This window comes from Conger conger, chromosome 13 (assembly GCF_963514075.1).
Source record: "Conger conger chromosome 13, fConCon1.1, whole genome shotgun sequence".
NCBI classification, from domain to species: domain Eukaryota; kingdom Metazoa; phylum Chordata; class Actinopteri; order Anguilliformes; family Congridae; genus Conger; species Conger conger.
In genome coordinates, this window is record NC_083772.1 from 26,443,676 (window position 1) to 26,459,418 (window position 15,743).

Here is a 15,743-nt window from a genome sequence, read left to right on the forward strand (position 1 = left end):
CTCAACTGTGTCAGAGTGGAAGACGCACTTCTCCGCCTTGATGAAGAATCTGTTCTCTAGAAGTCTCTGTAGCACTTGCCTGACGTGGTTCTCATGATCCTTGGCATTATTAGAGTAAATTAAGATGTCATCCAGGTAGACGAACACATGGCGACCCAACAAGTCCCGAAGAACGTCATTAACCAGGGCCTGGAAGACAGCAGGAGCGTTGGTGAGGCCGAATGGCATGACCAGGTATTCAAAGTGTCCGAGAGAGGTGTTGAAGGCGGTCTTCCATTCATCGCCCTCACGGATACGGACCAGGTGGTAAGCGTTGCGGAGATCCAACTTTGTGAAGATAGTGGCCTCGTGAAGTGGGTGGAACGCGGAGTCCATCAGGGGCAGATGATACCTGTTCCTCACCGTGATGTTGTTCAGCTCCCTGTAGTCGATGCACGGGCGTAGGGAGCCATCTTTCTTCTGAACTAAGAAGAATCCCGCACCGACGGGAGAGGAAGAAGGGCGAATTAGTTCGTTAGCCAGGCAGTCACGGATGTATTTCTCCATCGCCTCCCTCTCTGGTCTGGAGATGTTGTATAGGCGACTTGAGGGAAGTGACGAACCAGGAAGGAGCTCGATGGCGCAGTCGTAGGGTCGATGAGGCGGCAAAGACAGAGCTTGTGTCTTGGAGAACACTGTGCCCAGGTCATGGTAAGGAGAGGGGACCCTCTCCAGGGAGGGTTTGGGAGTCTGTGGTAGAGCTGGCACTCCCTCTGCTGGTGGTGGGGCGGAACGCAAGCAGGACAGATGGCACTTAGGATCCCATGCTTGCACTTGGTTAGAACTCCAGTTGATCATGGGGTTGTGTTTCTGGAGCCAGGGTAACCCCAAGATGAGTTGGTCATTAGGGGACTGGATGACGCGGAACTGGATCATCTCCCGATGGTTCCCAGAAATGATCAGTTGTAAGGGAATAGTGATGTGCGTCATGCGGCAGAAAGTCCTTCCATCCAGCGACCGCGCGTTCTCAGGGTGGGGTAGAGGGAGGGTGGGGATGTTCAGTTCAGACACCAACACTTCGTCGATGAGATTGGCGTCCGCTCCAGAATCCACCAACGCGTTAATCCGGGTTGTTCTGTCGGGCAGAATTAACAGAGTCGTGAGCGTGGGACGATGGTTGTCTCTGTCAGACCCCTCATGTCTGTCGACAGCTCTTACTTCCACAGGTCTCCTGGTCTTGAAGGAGCACCGAGTCTGGGTGTGACCCGGCCTCCCACAGTAGAAGCACGAACCGGTGGTTCTGCGGCGTGCTCGTTCCTCGGTAGAGATCCTAGTACCGGCCCGGGACAGATCCATGGGTTCGGATCCCTCAGACTGCTGCTCCTCCAGTCGAGGACTTGGCCCCTGCCTGGGGTAATGGTTGCCAGGAAGGATCGGTCTCTCCGACCGACGTTGTCTGGCACGGTTGTCCAGGCGGATCGTGGTGCGTACGAGCTGGTCGAACTGGGTGATGGGGCCCAGTCGCGCCAACTCGTCCTGGAGCGTCTCACTCAGGCTGGCCAGGAAGAGATTCGCCAACGCCGCATCGTTCCAGCTAGTAGCCGCCGCGAGGGTGCGGAAGTCAATGGAGTGGTCTGCCGCGGTCTTCCGTCCCTGGCGCAGAGCAATCAGTCTCTGGGATGGCTCCTGGTCGCTGGATGCGTGTTGGAAGACCTTCCGAATCTCATCGGCGAAGACTGGGTAAAGAGGAGAGAATGAATCCCCGGACCACACCGCCGTAGCCCAGTCCAACGCCCTCCCCTTGAGTAGCCCCATCACGTAGCCAATCCGACGGTCGTCGCTGTTGTAGGTCTGGGGCTGTTGCTTGAACACGAAGTCGCATTGTAGTAGGAAAGCCTTGCACCTCTCAGGTTCTCCACCAAACCTCTCTGGAGGGGGTTGTTGGGGCTCTCGGAAGTGGCAGGTTCCCGTGGGGTTGAGCGCTGGGGATGTGGGTGGGTGGGAAGGCTCCTCCCGTGGTTGCGGCAGGACTACGACAGCGAGCCTCTTCATCTCCGCACACAGTTCACGAATCTCCAGGTGAAGTTTGGAGATTCCTTGTGAATGCTGCCGGACGATGGCTCCTTGTTCCTGGAGGGCGTGGAACATGGCAGTAGAGTCAGCAGGGTCCATTGTGGCGAAATTGTTCTGAGACGGGTGCGTGGGGGTTGGACCCAAAATGCACGACTCAGAAACAATGGTTAAATAAAGTCCCGTTAGGGCTTTATTCGGGACGAATCCCAGGAGCGTAGTCAAAACAAGCAAAGTCCATACACGAAGATCCAGCCAAACAAATAACAAACAAACAAAAAGCACGGTGCCGAGGGAAGAGGCAAGCTCGTAGTCGGTAGACGTGCAGGGAGGTCCGGTAGCAGGAGAGCGGTCAGCGGGGCAGATGAACAGGCGGACGGCAGGCAGAGGCGTAGTCGTGGGCGAAGCGGGAGTCGAAACCATGAAACAATCAGCGAAGCAAAAGTACAAAACGGTAGGCAAGGACGTGGTCAAAAACAAACAGTGGTCAACAAAACAGAAATCAATAAACAATGGTCGGTAACAGGCTTGGATCGTAACGTGTAATCAAACAGTGAATAATGCTCAAGAGTTGCGTGGTAAACAGAGGCAGACAATTTCGCGAAGAACAGTAGCACGACTGGGCTATAAATGCGGGTGTAGACAGGTGTAGACAATTAGTTAGAGCGTAGCAAGGAAATGGAAAACAGGTGCGATGGATGACAAGTTTAACAAGGAGATTAGTAATCGTTAGTAATAAACCTATCCTAGCATTAGTAAATTAGTAAATGACATGCACGAGAAACGTAAGGTAATATGAACACATGATTAGTTTGTTAGTTTCTACCCAATCCTGATCTAGCGTTAGTAGTTTTAGTAAATAGACAAATGGAAACAATTAGGGAGTGAATGACAGAAAGAGAGAGAGAGAGAGAGAGAAAAGGCGGAACGCAAGGTTTGCGGAAAAACATGTAAAAGTGTATGCATAAACAACGACCATTTAACGTAACAATAAACATAAATCAAAACATAACACAAAGCGAAACTAAGACGATAACCACTCAACATAACAAGGTAATATAATCGTACGAAACATAACTAGACATGACAAGAAAATAAATCGTAACGAAACATAACTAAACAACATGACGAACCTAGACTAACATGATACATGATAAGACACTACGTGACTAAGACAACATGAATAAACATAAAACATGGCGAGACAGACCTGAAACGTGACAAAACATTGAGCATTGAGACACAGACACAAATTAATACGTAACCAGGAACATTGGCTCAAAGTAAACCTGCATATACCAACAGAACAGGGGATGGAGTCGAGGAGCATGGTGCATAGGCATTAAGTGCAATAAAATAGCAAACCACAAACTCCACACAGAACGTTTTTGTTTTGAGGTGATGCCTTTATCCACTGCACTACTGTGCCGCCACATAGCTCATGCTACAAATCTCTTTAGAAACATCTCTATATAAAAATCACATGAAACTTTGGGAGGATATGTGCAATAAGACTAAATTTTTATTGACCATTAGTTCAGGTCCCTCTTGAGGTCATAAATTATCTGGACCCAATAGCTAAGAGTCTGGGAATAAACTCCACTCATTTAAAAAATAATGCAGATTATGTTGACGCTACAACCCATCTCTCACTGCATTCCAGGTGTGGCCTGACTTTCCCAACGTCACGGTGAATACTTCTTTTGACTGGGACTCACAAGTGAAGGTATGCCTATGTTAAGTGACTGGCTGGCTTAGACACCAATGATTTGATAACAGGCCTTTTTCTGAAGTTTTTCACCATCTTGCGTCTATTTTCCCAGCTCTACAGAGCTTATGCAGCCTTCCCTGACTTCTTCCGCAACAGGACCGCAAAATGGTGGCTCAGAGAGATTGAAGAATTCTACAACAACATAATGAAGTTTGATGGTATATGGATTGTGAGTGTTATTTGAATAAATAATCCCAGTCTCGTCAGGGCAGTTGCTCACAATCATCTCCTTACATTTTATGAGATACAAAAAAATATTAATGGCTCATGAAATTTATGCTGTTGGCAGTAATTATGAATTATGACTTAAGTGATAACCGTGAGTCAGTATGGTGTATCAAATGTCACATAATGAGTGACCTTCTGCTGTAGTTTTATTGGATTGTTGTTTTAATCCACAATAGAAGTCTCAATTTGGATCAAACCACAAATCCGATGGGGACCCAGAGCCCAAGCTGGCCTCTGCCTGTGGATACGTTTCCACGGCATTGTGCATGCAAAGCACAAACCTACTGTGTATCTATAACTAACATTATTTGTGCATGTAACTGGGGAATTTAAAGGAATTCATGTCATATCAGTTTGTCAATGGTATGACCATTGTGGTCTTTCCAGGGTAGAACCCAAATCCACCTGCTCCCTTTTGGATGCTACATATGCACACAGTATGTATGGTTAACAGCAGTTCTGAGAAGCATTTCTAACATTAACATGTTGATTTTATTGATTTTATTTTTATCTGAAGGACATGAATGAGCCAGCAAGTTTTGTCCATGGTACCATTGATGGAAAATGTCTGGGAAACCCCATCTATGACAAGCCACCTTACATGCCTCGTAAGACCATAGCTGCAGTTAAAGGAAATGTAATATTTCTTGTCCATTTTTCCCAAGTGTTTGTGATTCATTCTAAAATTTCCTTTGGTTAATTTTTCATATCAGCTTTGGAATCCAAGTCCATGGGACTGAACCACAAGACACTGTGCATGAACAGTGAGCAGTTCCTTCCTGACGGAACTCCGGTCAAGCACTACGATGTCCACAACCTGTACGGCTGGTCTCACACCAAACCCACTTACGAGTGAGTGCAGGGAGATGGGATGGATGATCTGTGGACATGAGACCAGTTGTATTCGTCATTAAACATACTACTTCTTTAGGACCTACTGTCACCTATTGGAAGGGAATGCGTGGAACATATCCCTGTGAAGAATCATTTCTTATTCCTGTTCCACCAACCCTTCTTTCTGCTTACGTCTGTCTTTGTTTTCTCAACCCAGTGCCTTGTTGAATGTCACCGGGGAGCGAGGGATCGTGGTGACTCGGTCGACATACCCCTCGAGTGGGAAGTGGGCAGGTCACTGGCTCGGAGACAACTATGCTGGCTGGGACCAGCTGCACAAGTCCATTATTGGTATGGGAACAGAATTTTACCATCAGTAAAACACACTGTAAACTATGTGTCTGTAAGCTGGAAACAGCGTGTCTGTCTCTCTGCATGTGAGTGGCCTGATCAAGCTACCGATGTCTTTTTTTAAAGGCGAGTCATCTGAGGACTAATTGCCAAGAAACTGAGTTGGCTGAATTAATTTTCTGTTATTCCCATTTCTTAGGAATGATGGAGTTTAGTTTGTTTGGAATCCCGTATGTAAGTCCTCATAAGTTTCTTATTTCTTCTTTTACAATAGATAGAAGTATTTGGATGCACATAGATTATGCCAATATTTCCCCATAGAATATATTTTATTTCATTGATATGGTTCCTTTCTATGTCTCTGCATTCGTTGTTACAGACTGGTGCCGATATCTGCGGCTTCTTTGGTCAACCTACTTATGAGATGTGTCTTCGCTGGATGCAGTTGGGCGCATTCTACCCTTATTCCCGTAATCACAATGGGCTAGGCAACCCAGTAAGTGTGAAATCAAATTTGATGGGTGGGGGGGAGGGGGGTAGTTGGGAGAAGTTCAAGATAGGAACTTAGTAGTGAGATACTCTAAGTGACCTAAAGCCCTTCTATGGCAGGTTCAGACATTGACTTGTAAAAGTACATATCTTACTTACTGTTCTGAACTTTGTTGCACTGGATATTGGTCAGTGCAAAGATCATTGTGCCATGAGTGGAAAGATGTATGCTACTATATGCATGTATGTAAACGTGTGACCAGCAGTCAGTGCCTGTCTGAAAATGGTACTAAACAAGTTTCATTGATTGAATATCCTTACTGCTAATTCCAAATGCGTGCACATTCATTGTTCTGCAACATAATAGATATACTCTATATGTAAACAGCCTTGGAGTGAGGCACTGGATATACCGGCTGAGGGGAGAAGGGGCAGAACATACATATTTGAGAGTGGAGATAGAATTTACTTGATTTCATTGAGTTAGGTGCAGGTAGATGTGCATGTTTTATTTTCCTTTCAATCACAAACTTTAAAGATGCTATTGGAATGGGTGAAGTCTGCTAAGCTAAGTATCTTCCACAGTTTACAAAATTCGATAAAACTGGAGTGAGATCCGGTAGGCCGTTCTGGGTACTGGCTGGACACAAGCTACATGGTCATATAACCACTGTAGTTTAGGCGAATTGTGGACCAGTCATTAATGATGTTATATTACTATGCAGTAGCCTGTTGGTTTTCAGGTATTCACTGTGGCACTCCATTAAAATCTGACCTTTTAGGAGTGTTGGAACACATCTAAAAATCCAATAAGCCTGCTGCAAGAATCGATGTGGCATTGCTAAATTTCCTCGTTGAAATACGACATGACTTCATTGCTGATGGGAAGCGACCGCAAAATTGAATTTTCAAGGTGAAACCCCCCCCCCTTCTTCCCACCTTGCTTCTAGTCCTATCATAACGGCTTGCGAAAGGATGCTTATACAATGAGTAATATAAACACAAGTTGGAGAACAGACTCAGCATTGCCAACACTGCATGACAGACTAAGTTTTTTTAAAAAGTAAATGGGGCAAACAACAAAAACACAAGTCCGTACAATTACAAATTCAGTACAGTGCAGGACTGTGTTTCTGCTGGGTCATTAACATAGCACCTCGGCCTGTGTATGCTTGGACCTCTGGTCTAATCGTCCTTCTGACGGTCATTAGCTTTAATATGGAAATTCAAGGAGTTCTTTATTGAGAGAGAGAGAGAGAGAGAGAGAGAGAGAGAGAGAGAGAGAGAGAGAGAGAGAGAGAGAGAGAGAGAGAGAGAGAGAGAGAGAGAGAGAGAGGGAGAGAAGAGAGAGAGAGAGAGAGAGAGAGAGAGAGAGAGAGAGAGGTCTCTTGCTTCTCAGAAATAAAACAACAACCATGAAAGGAAGACATTCATCGCTGTTGAGTTGTCATAGCATGAGGATACATTCAGACAAATGGAGACAATAAATTTGGAATAATTTAGGTATCAGCTTTCTCCAGAGAACTATGTTAAAGGGATAGTTCACTTTCTGGAGTTTTTGATATCACTTCAGTTTTAGTGAATGCTTTCTGTTGGACAGTTTTTTGTGTGCAGTCAATGATATTTAAGATATGTACAAAAGTTTCTGTCAAACATTTGCATTTGCAATTTCTGGTTTAAAACTAAAAATGTACTTAATGTGACTGCGAAGCAAGTTCAACAGTGATGTAGTTTCAGTATGATCCTAGAGGCTGCACATACTGAATGAACACATGTTTATTGTAAATACATTAAAATAATAAGTAGTTGTCTTCATATCACCCTGGTTCGTCCTTGAGTGCAGGCGTCAAAAATAAGGTCATTTAAAAACATAATATTCAGGTAATACACACACATTGTGTATGTTTGTGTCCTAATTGTGAATAATTGCGATCAAATGAATGTGTTATTATTTACAGCCTCTGGAAACATAATGTTGCTCTACAAGGCATTTTTAATTACTTGAAGTGCATTTCCTTGCTTCACACCCCAAACTTGGAAATGCCCCTATACCTAGTCGGCATATAAAACCTGAAATATACAACATGGCACACAGAACTGCCTGTGCCAATCCAAAACAAACAAAAGCCAAAACTGTACATATCTATTAACTTTTGAAACGATAAAATATTTGTATAAATAAATAGTGCTGAAAATCATTAGAAGTCTGACCTTAGGAAGGCCAAAAGCATAAAATGGTGCTGAGCCATTAAAATGGCTTATTTTCTCCAGACAATAAAAGCATTTCTGTGTTAAGTGAAATGGCTACCTGCCGCTTTTCAAGCACTTCCTCCTTTGCTCTCATCCTGTATTGATTGGACACTGTTGTTAATTTTGGTAGCATATTGATGTATGGAGGTAAATTGAGACTTTTAAAAGGTCTCTTTGACTCCATTCTGCTCTGCCTTTTGAGAGAGGACAAAAATCCCTCTTTTATCTGTTCTTATTGGTTATGATTTGATAAAAAAAAAAGGACGCCATTGACATTGGTACAATTACAAACTTTTTGACTTTAATGATGCATTGAGACACTGGAGCCAGCATTTTCAGACAAAAGGGGGAAAAAAGGCATTTTGTCAGCCTTCCTGTCAGATCTGTGAAAAGTGGAGGTGTGGAAAGAAGGGGTAATTGGGATCAGTAAACACACTTTGTTGCCTGAGGTGTAACAGTGCCTGAACACACAGTGGCTGAACACACAGCTCCTGGCCCTGCATTGGGCTGAGGTGTAACAGTGGCTGAACACACGGCTCCTGGCCCTGCATTGGGCTGAGGTGATTATCAGACACCTGCTCCTTCATTACACAGCTAATAACAATGAGACAGAGAAGGGCAAACAAATGGAATGTGACTCAAAGAACAGGAAAGGGCATGTAATTACCGTTCACTTTATTTTCATTCATGCGGTTGACTGGGAGTGAGGAATTGAATGCAAGTACCAGGGAATCAAATAAATAATAATAATAATAATAATAATAATAATAATAATAATAATAATATACTGTGGCACGGATGGTGCAGTGGGTAGCACTGCCACCTTACAGCAAGGAGGTCCTGGGTGTGAATCCCTGTCGGCCGGGGCCTCTCTGTGTGGAGTTTGCATGTTCTCCCCATGTCTGCATGGGTTTACTCCGGTTTCCTCCCACAGTCCAAAGACATGCAGGTTAGGCTGATTGGAGAGTCTAAATTGCCCCTAGGTAGGAGTGTGTGAGTGAATGAATGGTGTGTGTGCCCTGTGATGGACTGGCGACCTATCCAGGGTGTATTCCTACCTTTCGCCCAATGTATGCTGGGATAGGCTCCAGCCCCCCTGTGACCCTGTTCAGGGTTAGGTGAATTAATGATAATATACTGAGTTGTGCAGTTAGCAATTGTGCTTCAGAAATATGTGGCTGATCAATCAGGTACGTAACAGTTAAAATGTTCATTCTGAGAATTCTATTATACTTTGCGTCAAATTGAAAAACTGACAACTGAAACTTTCTCGCATGTTCATCCTTGGGAGATTCCCCTTTAAAATATTGCCCCTTGACTACTTGGGTCTGGTGTCACACTGACTCCCAAAGTGGTTTGTTAGTTGCATGTAGATATTAATATTTTAGCTACTAGCTGCTGGAAATAAAAAGATAAAAATTGACACATTTGTTTTCTCTGAGGGATTTATGTGGATGAATTATGTGGATCCAGCACTCCTGAGGAATTATGAGTGTGTGTTAGGAAGGTCCTGACCTCAGCTTTGCTTTCCAAGTCCATTTTCCAGTTCAGTTCCTTCATGTGGGAAAAGGAAAGACTAAAATATCCATATAAAAATCTCCAATGTGAATCATTCTTCTGACCCCATTTTCTGCTAGTTTTTCCTAGAGAACAAAATATGGAAGTATTATTTATTTATTTTGTTGTTGGTCCTAAGGAATGACTCCTACTGTCAGGCTTTTTAAGGTGGTCAACTAAAGCATTAAAACATAAAAGATTGCTTTTAAAATACATAAAACATGAGAAATGTCAAACCTTCCGTTTATGTGACACCACTATGGATAATGCGGGCGTGGTAAAATTTTGCAAACAGCTGGTCTGTCTATGAATTAAACAGGGAGTCAGTTCGTACTGTTAGTTCTGTGCTCTTGGTTGAGATTTATTTTGCTTTTCATGTTGCCATCCACCAATCAGTGCATCTGTGCAGTGGAGAGCTCCAGGCATTCCGCATTATTGCTGTTTAACTTATTCAGAAGCTGGGCGTCTGTAGAGGATAGAGGCAGAGGCATTTTATGAGAGAGCCCAAACATCTAAGAAGTCAGTCCAGCTGGTATATCCCATCTGGGTGTTGGGTTTATGTTGGACTACCCTATGCATCTTTTCAGAGTTCTCACTCTGAGGTGAAATATCAATCTTTTTATGAAGATGTAAAGATGACAGAGAATATTATATAGAAGAGGAGCACACAGCTGACTGAAGCAGGCACCGCGCCAATACGTCGTGTCCATATGTTTGTGTGCGATAGAGACAGGACCCGGTGGCCTGGGATGAGAAGTTTGCGAATGCATCGCGGGACGTGTTGAACATCCGCTACACCCTGCTGCCCTACCTCTACACGCTGATGTTCCAGGCCCACAGCGAGGGCAGCACTGTGGTCAGGCCCCTGCTCCACGAGTAAGTGAGAAAGCAGTCTCTCTGCTGGAGACACTGTGCAATAATCACGCACGCTGACACTGCATCCTCCTCACATTCATCACTCACTGTTCACTCCTCATATTAATGCCCGGGCTGGTGGAATGATCGAGCGCTGGTTTAAACCTACCAGCCTTACCAGCCTTCCTCTTCGTCTTCTCCTTCTCCTTCATATAATTCACTCTCCTTCCATAAAAGATTTAGTTAGCCCTGCGGTTTATTTTCACCTGGCTTTGTCATTTTTATATCAGCTGTTGTTTTTACAGATTGAGTGACTCTTCCTCTTTTTCCTAATTTCCTCTCATGGTATTTTTGCACCCTGCTATTTTTGTTCCAGTTACACTTCTCACAGTGTTCTCTCTTACCTTCTCTACCTCTCACATTGCATTTTTTATTCCTTCACCCTCCATCTGTTCTTTCTTTCTGTCTCCTCTCTCATCGCTCTGTCGGACCGCTCTGCACAGTCTCCATTGCTGCCCCGGCTGATTGGTTCTTTGCATTCACTGACTCGCCACGTCTCTCTCCTCTTGCACAGGTTTTTAAACGATGAGATGACATGGAAGATAGACAGGCAGTTCCTCTGGGGTCCTGCTCTGCTCATCAGTCCAGTTTTGGATTTGGTGAGAACTCACACACTCACGAGTGCATTAATAAGTAATACATCCATGCTCATGTCTACAGTGCACTTAGTATGTAAATTGCACATTGTTTCACAATTGGCCATGTGATTCCTTATTGAAGATTGTGAGATGTATTTTAATGCATTTGTGGTTGACTTTATAGACTGATTGTGGAAGGGCAGGAAGGGTTTCTGGTAATATTTCTCCTTGAATTTCAGTCAGTCAACGCCTTGCCGCTGAGGGCTTACATACCAGATGACCGTTGGTTTAACTATGATACAGTAAGTCCATACATACTGCCGGCATCCTACAGTAAGGATGTTTCTACTATACATTTACTTTTGTTGATTCATTGGGCTGTTACCGATGTGGAGAGCACGAGGGACCTTGCCAAACGATGATCACTGTGTCCCTCAGGCAAAAGACATAGGAATTCGACGCAGCTGGGTGGATATGGTGACCCCCTGGGATAAGATCAACCTCCACGTACGAGGGGGACACATCCTTCCCTGGCAGAAACCAGAGAACAACACGCACTACAGGTCATTTCAACCGCCAACAGGATTTCGCTGTAGCGCTTCCCTTTTCATTGGAAAGCCCAACCCAACCACAAAGCACATATGTGTAGTTAACGCATCCTGAATTGTGGGATTGTGGTGATAGTTAGGAGCAGGTGGTCAATGCATTGTGATTCATGCGGTGCGTCACTTTTAAGTGCTATTTTTTATTTCATATATCCTGGAGGCTGAAGTATTGGCTGCAAAATCCCCAATGTGAATATTAATAGAGGACACTCTTGGTTTCATATTTTAGTGTGGGAGTGCAAACTAAAGACCGTTGCATTGTTTTGACAGAAAACTGTAATAAACCGCAGTTGGTTTCTGCTCATATTTGTTCTTTCCCTGAATTTTCCAGCCGGAAGAATCCCCTAGGGCTCATCGTTGCTCTGAGCCCGGAAGGAAAAGCTGATGGCTCGCTGTTCTGGGACGATGGGAAAAGCATCGGTATGTTTCTAGCATGACCTAAGTTTTGGAGGATAATGAAAAAAAAATGTATATGATTTTTACATATAATATGTACATATATAATACAGTAATATACACAGTTAGGATACTTCTTTACATATTATTTACCCAAAAATACACAATGTCATTACACATGCAGAGTTTTACTAAAATATAGAAACATAAAAGGGCAGTATTTGCTCCCTTGGACAGCCCCTACGATGGCCCACAGGGACGATCGCGCTTAAAAAACACAAAGAAGGGAAACGCGCTCCAAATCAAGAAACAATGTGAAAGGCAAGACACGTACAAAAAGCTAATGCAAAGGCAAGGACAGAAACCTATGGCGAGGACATAAACATACTGCCAAATGCACAGGAATAGCTCTGCTTGCATTCTATTCATCGGTTTGAAATTTTCAAGTGTGAAAGCCCATTTTTCATGGGCAGCTGAAGGGACATTGAAGTACACTAGCACATTCCGCTGAATAAAATTGTGTGGAAAATCAGCGATGCTGCCTCTGTCAGATTGTGTACATGCTTTCTATCACAGATGTCCGTGTCTATCCTCTCTTCCTGACTCTTCCTGAATCTTTTTTACAGACACGTATGGAAAAAAACAATACCTCCTGGTTTCTTTCAATGCCAGCAAGGTACGTTCTGTAAGAATGGCCAATGTGAAGTACAATGAAATGGTTCTGTCTGGTAGGACAGAAGTCACTTGGAAGTATGGCTCGGACATATAATACGTGTATTGGACATGATGTTGAGGGGTTTCTCTGGTCTCTTCTCAGGGCTCCCTGGAGAACCGTGTGGTGCACGATGGACTTGCCCCCGCTGACAGACTGGTACTGGGGGAAGTGAAGGTATGGGGGGCTGGGCAGGTGCCAGTGAAAACTGTGGCAGTGCAGATTGGAGCAGAGGCACCTGTCCCTGTTACCTTCACTCACAACCCCATCAATCAGGTGAGCCTCCAGTCCCCCTTACCTTATTTTGAATTGCTGGGGGCCAGATTAACCAAAGGATAACTGCTTTTGGAGTGCAACAGTAGTTGCTGCAAGGCCGCTGTAGCTATGTTTGGTAAATAGTGACAATGGGTCAGAATTGGGATTTTCTTTTGATGTATTGTTAAATCTGTCATGCATTGGTCTACCTGGGGTGAACATGCTTAACAACAGTGGAGATTTTGTAAATTAGGTCCATGAAGTTCTCTGTCTAATTAACTAAAGCATGCTTATTTCTGACTCTTCTCTCGATTTATTGGTTTACTTTGTGTTCAAGAACTCAAAACAGGTGGCAATTTGACGAGTGTCAATTAAAACAGTAATGGGAGAGGGTCATTTATTCAGGAATGACTTTCTTGCAGATACCTGAACATGAAATAATTGAAGTGAGACAGTCATATTGCACAACAATAATCACAGGAGATGATATAAAAGAGGGCCTTGAACCATGTTCCTAAAAAAAGACAGATTATTAAAACTGTAATAAACCGTAGTGTTTCTGCTCATATTTGTTCTTTCCTCGAATTTTCCAGCCAGAAGAACCCCCTAGGGCTCATTGTTGCTCATTGTTCTTCACAAAAAACCCCAAAAAAACTAAACCTGGCCAGCTATATTGAAGTTTCTTACCATTACCATTTCCTTTCACCAAATATTTTATTTAGCCTACGCAGTTGCAGGCATTTAATAATTCATATTTTGTACTTTGCTACAAATCACAATAATGTTCAGGCATGATATTTCAATTATTTATTTCATTTAACATATGCATATTGTCTGTTATCAGGTAGCAGATAGTTTACAAACAGTTCAGAATTGGCTTGTGTGCATGCCTTCAGTAGGGTTTAAAATAAATTGTGAATATAGATATACTGTACCTTCTGACATAACTGTTGGATTCTCCTGTCACAAGTTCAGCCATGTCTATTCTTTCCACCCCCAGACTGTCACTCTGTCCTCTGTATTGTGGTTATATTATGCTTTACAGTGCTCTGATGCTGTACCTCATTGACTATTATGTCTATTTACCGATCTGTGAATTGAAGTTAGCTTTTCCTTGTGGTTGATTTGCTGCTTGCATCTCGTTGCTCTGTATCCATTTTGAAACGCTGTGATGTGAATGTGTAAGCATATCCTTTCAGACATTTTTACGGGTGTCTCTACTGCAAAATTTCAAATTAAGGTGCTCCGTTTTTTGATTGCGTAATTAAGTCTCAGTAGTGAATGTTTCATGTCCTTAGTGAATCTTTGGAATGGGCACATGCTATATATACATATATCTTTATCCTGTATCTTATACCATATAAGATGGACTGCAGTACAAAGTCAGTGGGGAGTACTGCCATCACATGGCATGAATACCATAATTGCTTTTACTTTGACCATGATCATTCAATTAACTTGGTGGCCAAGCATTGGCAATTGAAAACAGGTTGACTGAATATGTTGTGCAAGACAATACCCCCATGCGTATGTGTGTAAAGAATGGCCATACATTTTAATTATATTTACATATATTTTTAAACATTTTTATATGGGGGGGAGATGTTTGTCCATTCATCTCCGTTAGTAATTTTTCTGCAGCATAAAACTTGAAATAGGTACTCTGGCCACCATTGATCTTGAAGCTTTGTTTGGCAGTTGGAAGTTAGATCATGATTGAAGGTGGCATTTTGAATAGACTGTTACCTGCTTTGTTGCACAGCTTTGACATTCCACTGGAGGGAATGTACTGTAATTTCTGGTCATCACAGGGGACCTTTCAGTCTGATGAGAAAAAAAAGAAAAGAAAAGTTCCAAATAAGTTAGGATATGCTGTATAGGTTTTTATTAGCTTATACCCATAATAATGCTATTGGATTCTCTCTTTTCTTTCAGGAACTGAAGATAGATTTTTCAACAATACCTGTTTCAGTGGAGCAGGCCTTCATCATGACTTGGTCTTCTTAATTAATTCACATGTACATAATAACAAACCTGTTATTGACCAGAAACCATATGAAACATTTATTAATAATAATAAAAAATAAAAAAAGTATAATAATAATGATAATAATAATAGTACAGATAAGTAAAATGAGCAATGTTTTAATATAAATAAACCCAGGTTTTATTGTTTGTTTAACGTTGTCTACCTGTTATAAACTTGAATAAATGTTTTACTGCTAATTCAAAAAGTCTCATTCTTTCGCTGGGTTGGTGAAGATTATGCCTGTGTCGTCTGTGCTGTGTTGGCACAAAGCTTTATGGACAAAACTGCATGGGCTGCAGTACAAAACTGAAAGATCACAAGACAAATGGAAAACTAGAACAAGAATTTATGAAAAGCCAACACAAACAGGGAGGATGGAATTACCTGCATGTCTATTTGTCAAGTGTGAGGTTTGTGCACCATTGAACACCGATGTAATGATACAATAAGCAATTATTCATACAACAGTAAAGATAATGGTATCAATTTAGCAATGGGGAATTTAATTGATTTCTGCTCTAATTGGCAATCATCGTTTATTTTTTTGGGATGGGGGATGGGAGAGAGGTATTGAGAGTGGAGCACAGTGAGGTGCTAATGATCATGGAAAAGTAGGAGAAGCAGTACTCTCAGTAATGATTCCAAGAATACCAGAACCGTAATAATAACAATAATAATAATTGCCAATATATGCATATCATATTCACATTGGGTGAATCAGTTT

At 42.8% G+C, this 15,743-nt stretch overlaps 1 protein-coding gene across 1 annotated transcript in view; it reads left to right on the forward strand.

The window, feature by feature from the left end:
• si (sucrase-isomaltase) overlaps positions 1–15,149 on the forward strand; it is a 60,032-nt gene extending 44,883 nt beyond the window's left edge. Inside the window, exons 34-48 of the mRNA XM_061216812.1 lie at positions 3,713–3,775; positions 3,873–3,989; positions 4,566–4,656; positions 4,762–4,900; positions 5,100–5,233; positions 5,433–5,467; positions 5,613–5,729; positions 10,257–10,405; positions 10,959–11,043; positions 11,262–11,324; positions 11,461–11,585; positions 11,959–12,047; positions 12,650–12,699; positions 12,841–13,011; positions 14,926–15,149. Coding sequence (XP_061072796.1) covers positions 3,713–3,775; positions 3,873–3,989; positions 4,566–4,656; positions 4,762–4,900; positions 5,100–5,233; positions 5,433–5,467; positions 5,613–5,729; positions 10,257–10,405; positions 10,959–11,043; positions 11,262–11,324; positions 11,461–11,585; positions 11,959–12,047; positions 12,650–12,699; positions 12,841–13,011; positions 14,926–14,997 — 1,500 coding nt within the window. The 3' untranslated portion in view covers positions 14,998–15,149. The remainder of the gene's footprint in view (positions 1–3,712; positions 3,776–3,872; positions 3,990–4,565; positions 4,657–4,761; positions 4,901–5,099; positions 5,234–5,432; positions 5,468–5,612; positions 5,730–10,256; positions 10,406–10,958; positions 11,044–11,261; positions 11,325–11,460; positions 11,586–11,958; positions 12,048–12,649; positions 12,700–12,840; positions 13,012–14,925) is intronic.
• Positions 15,150–15,743: the final 594 nt, after the last annotated feature.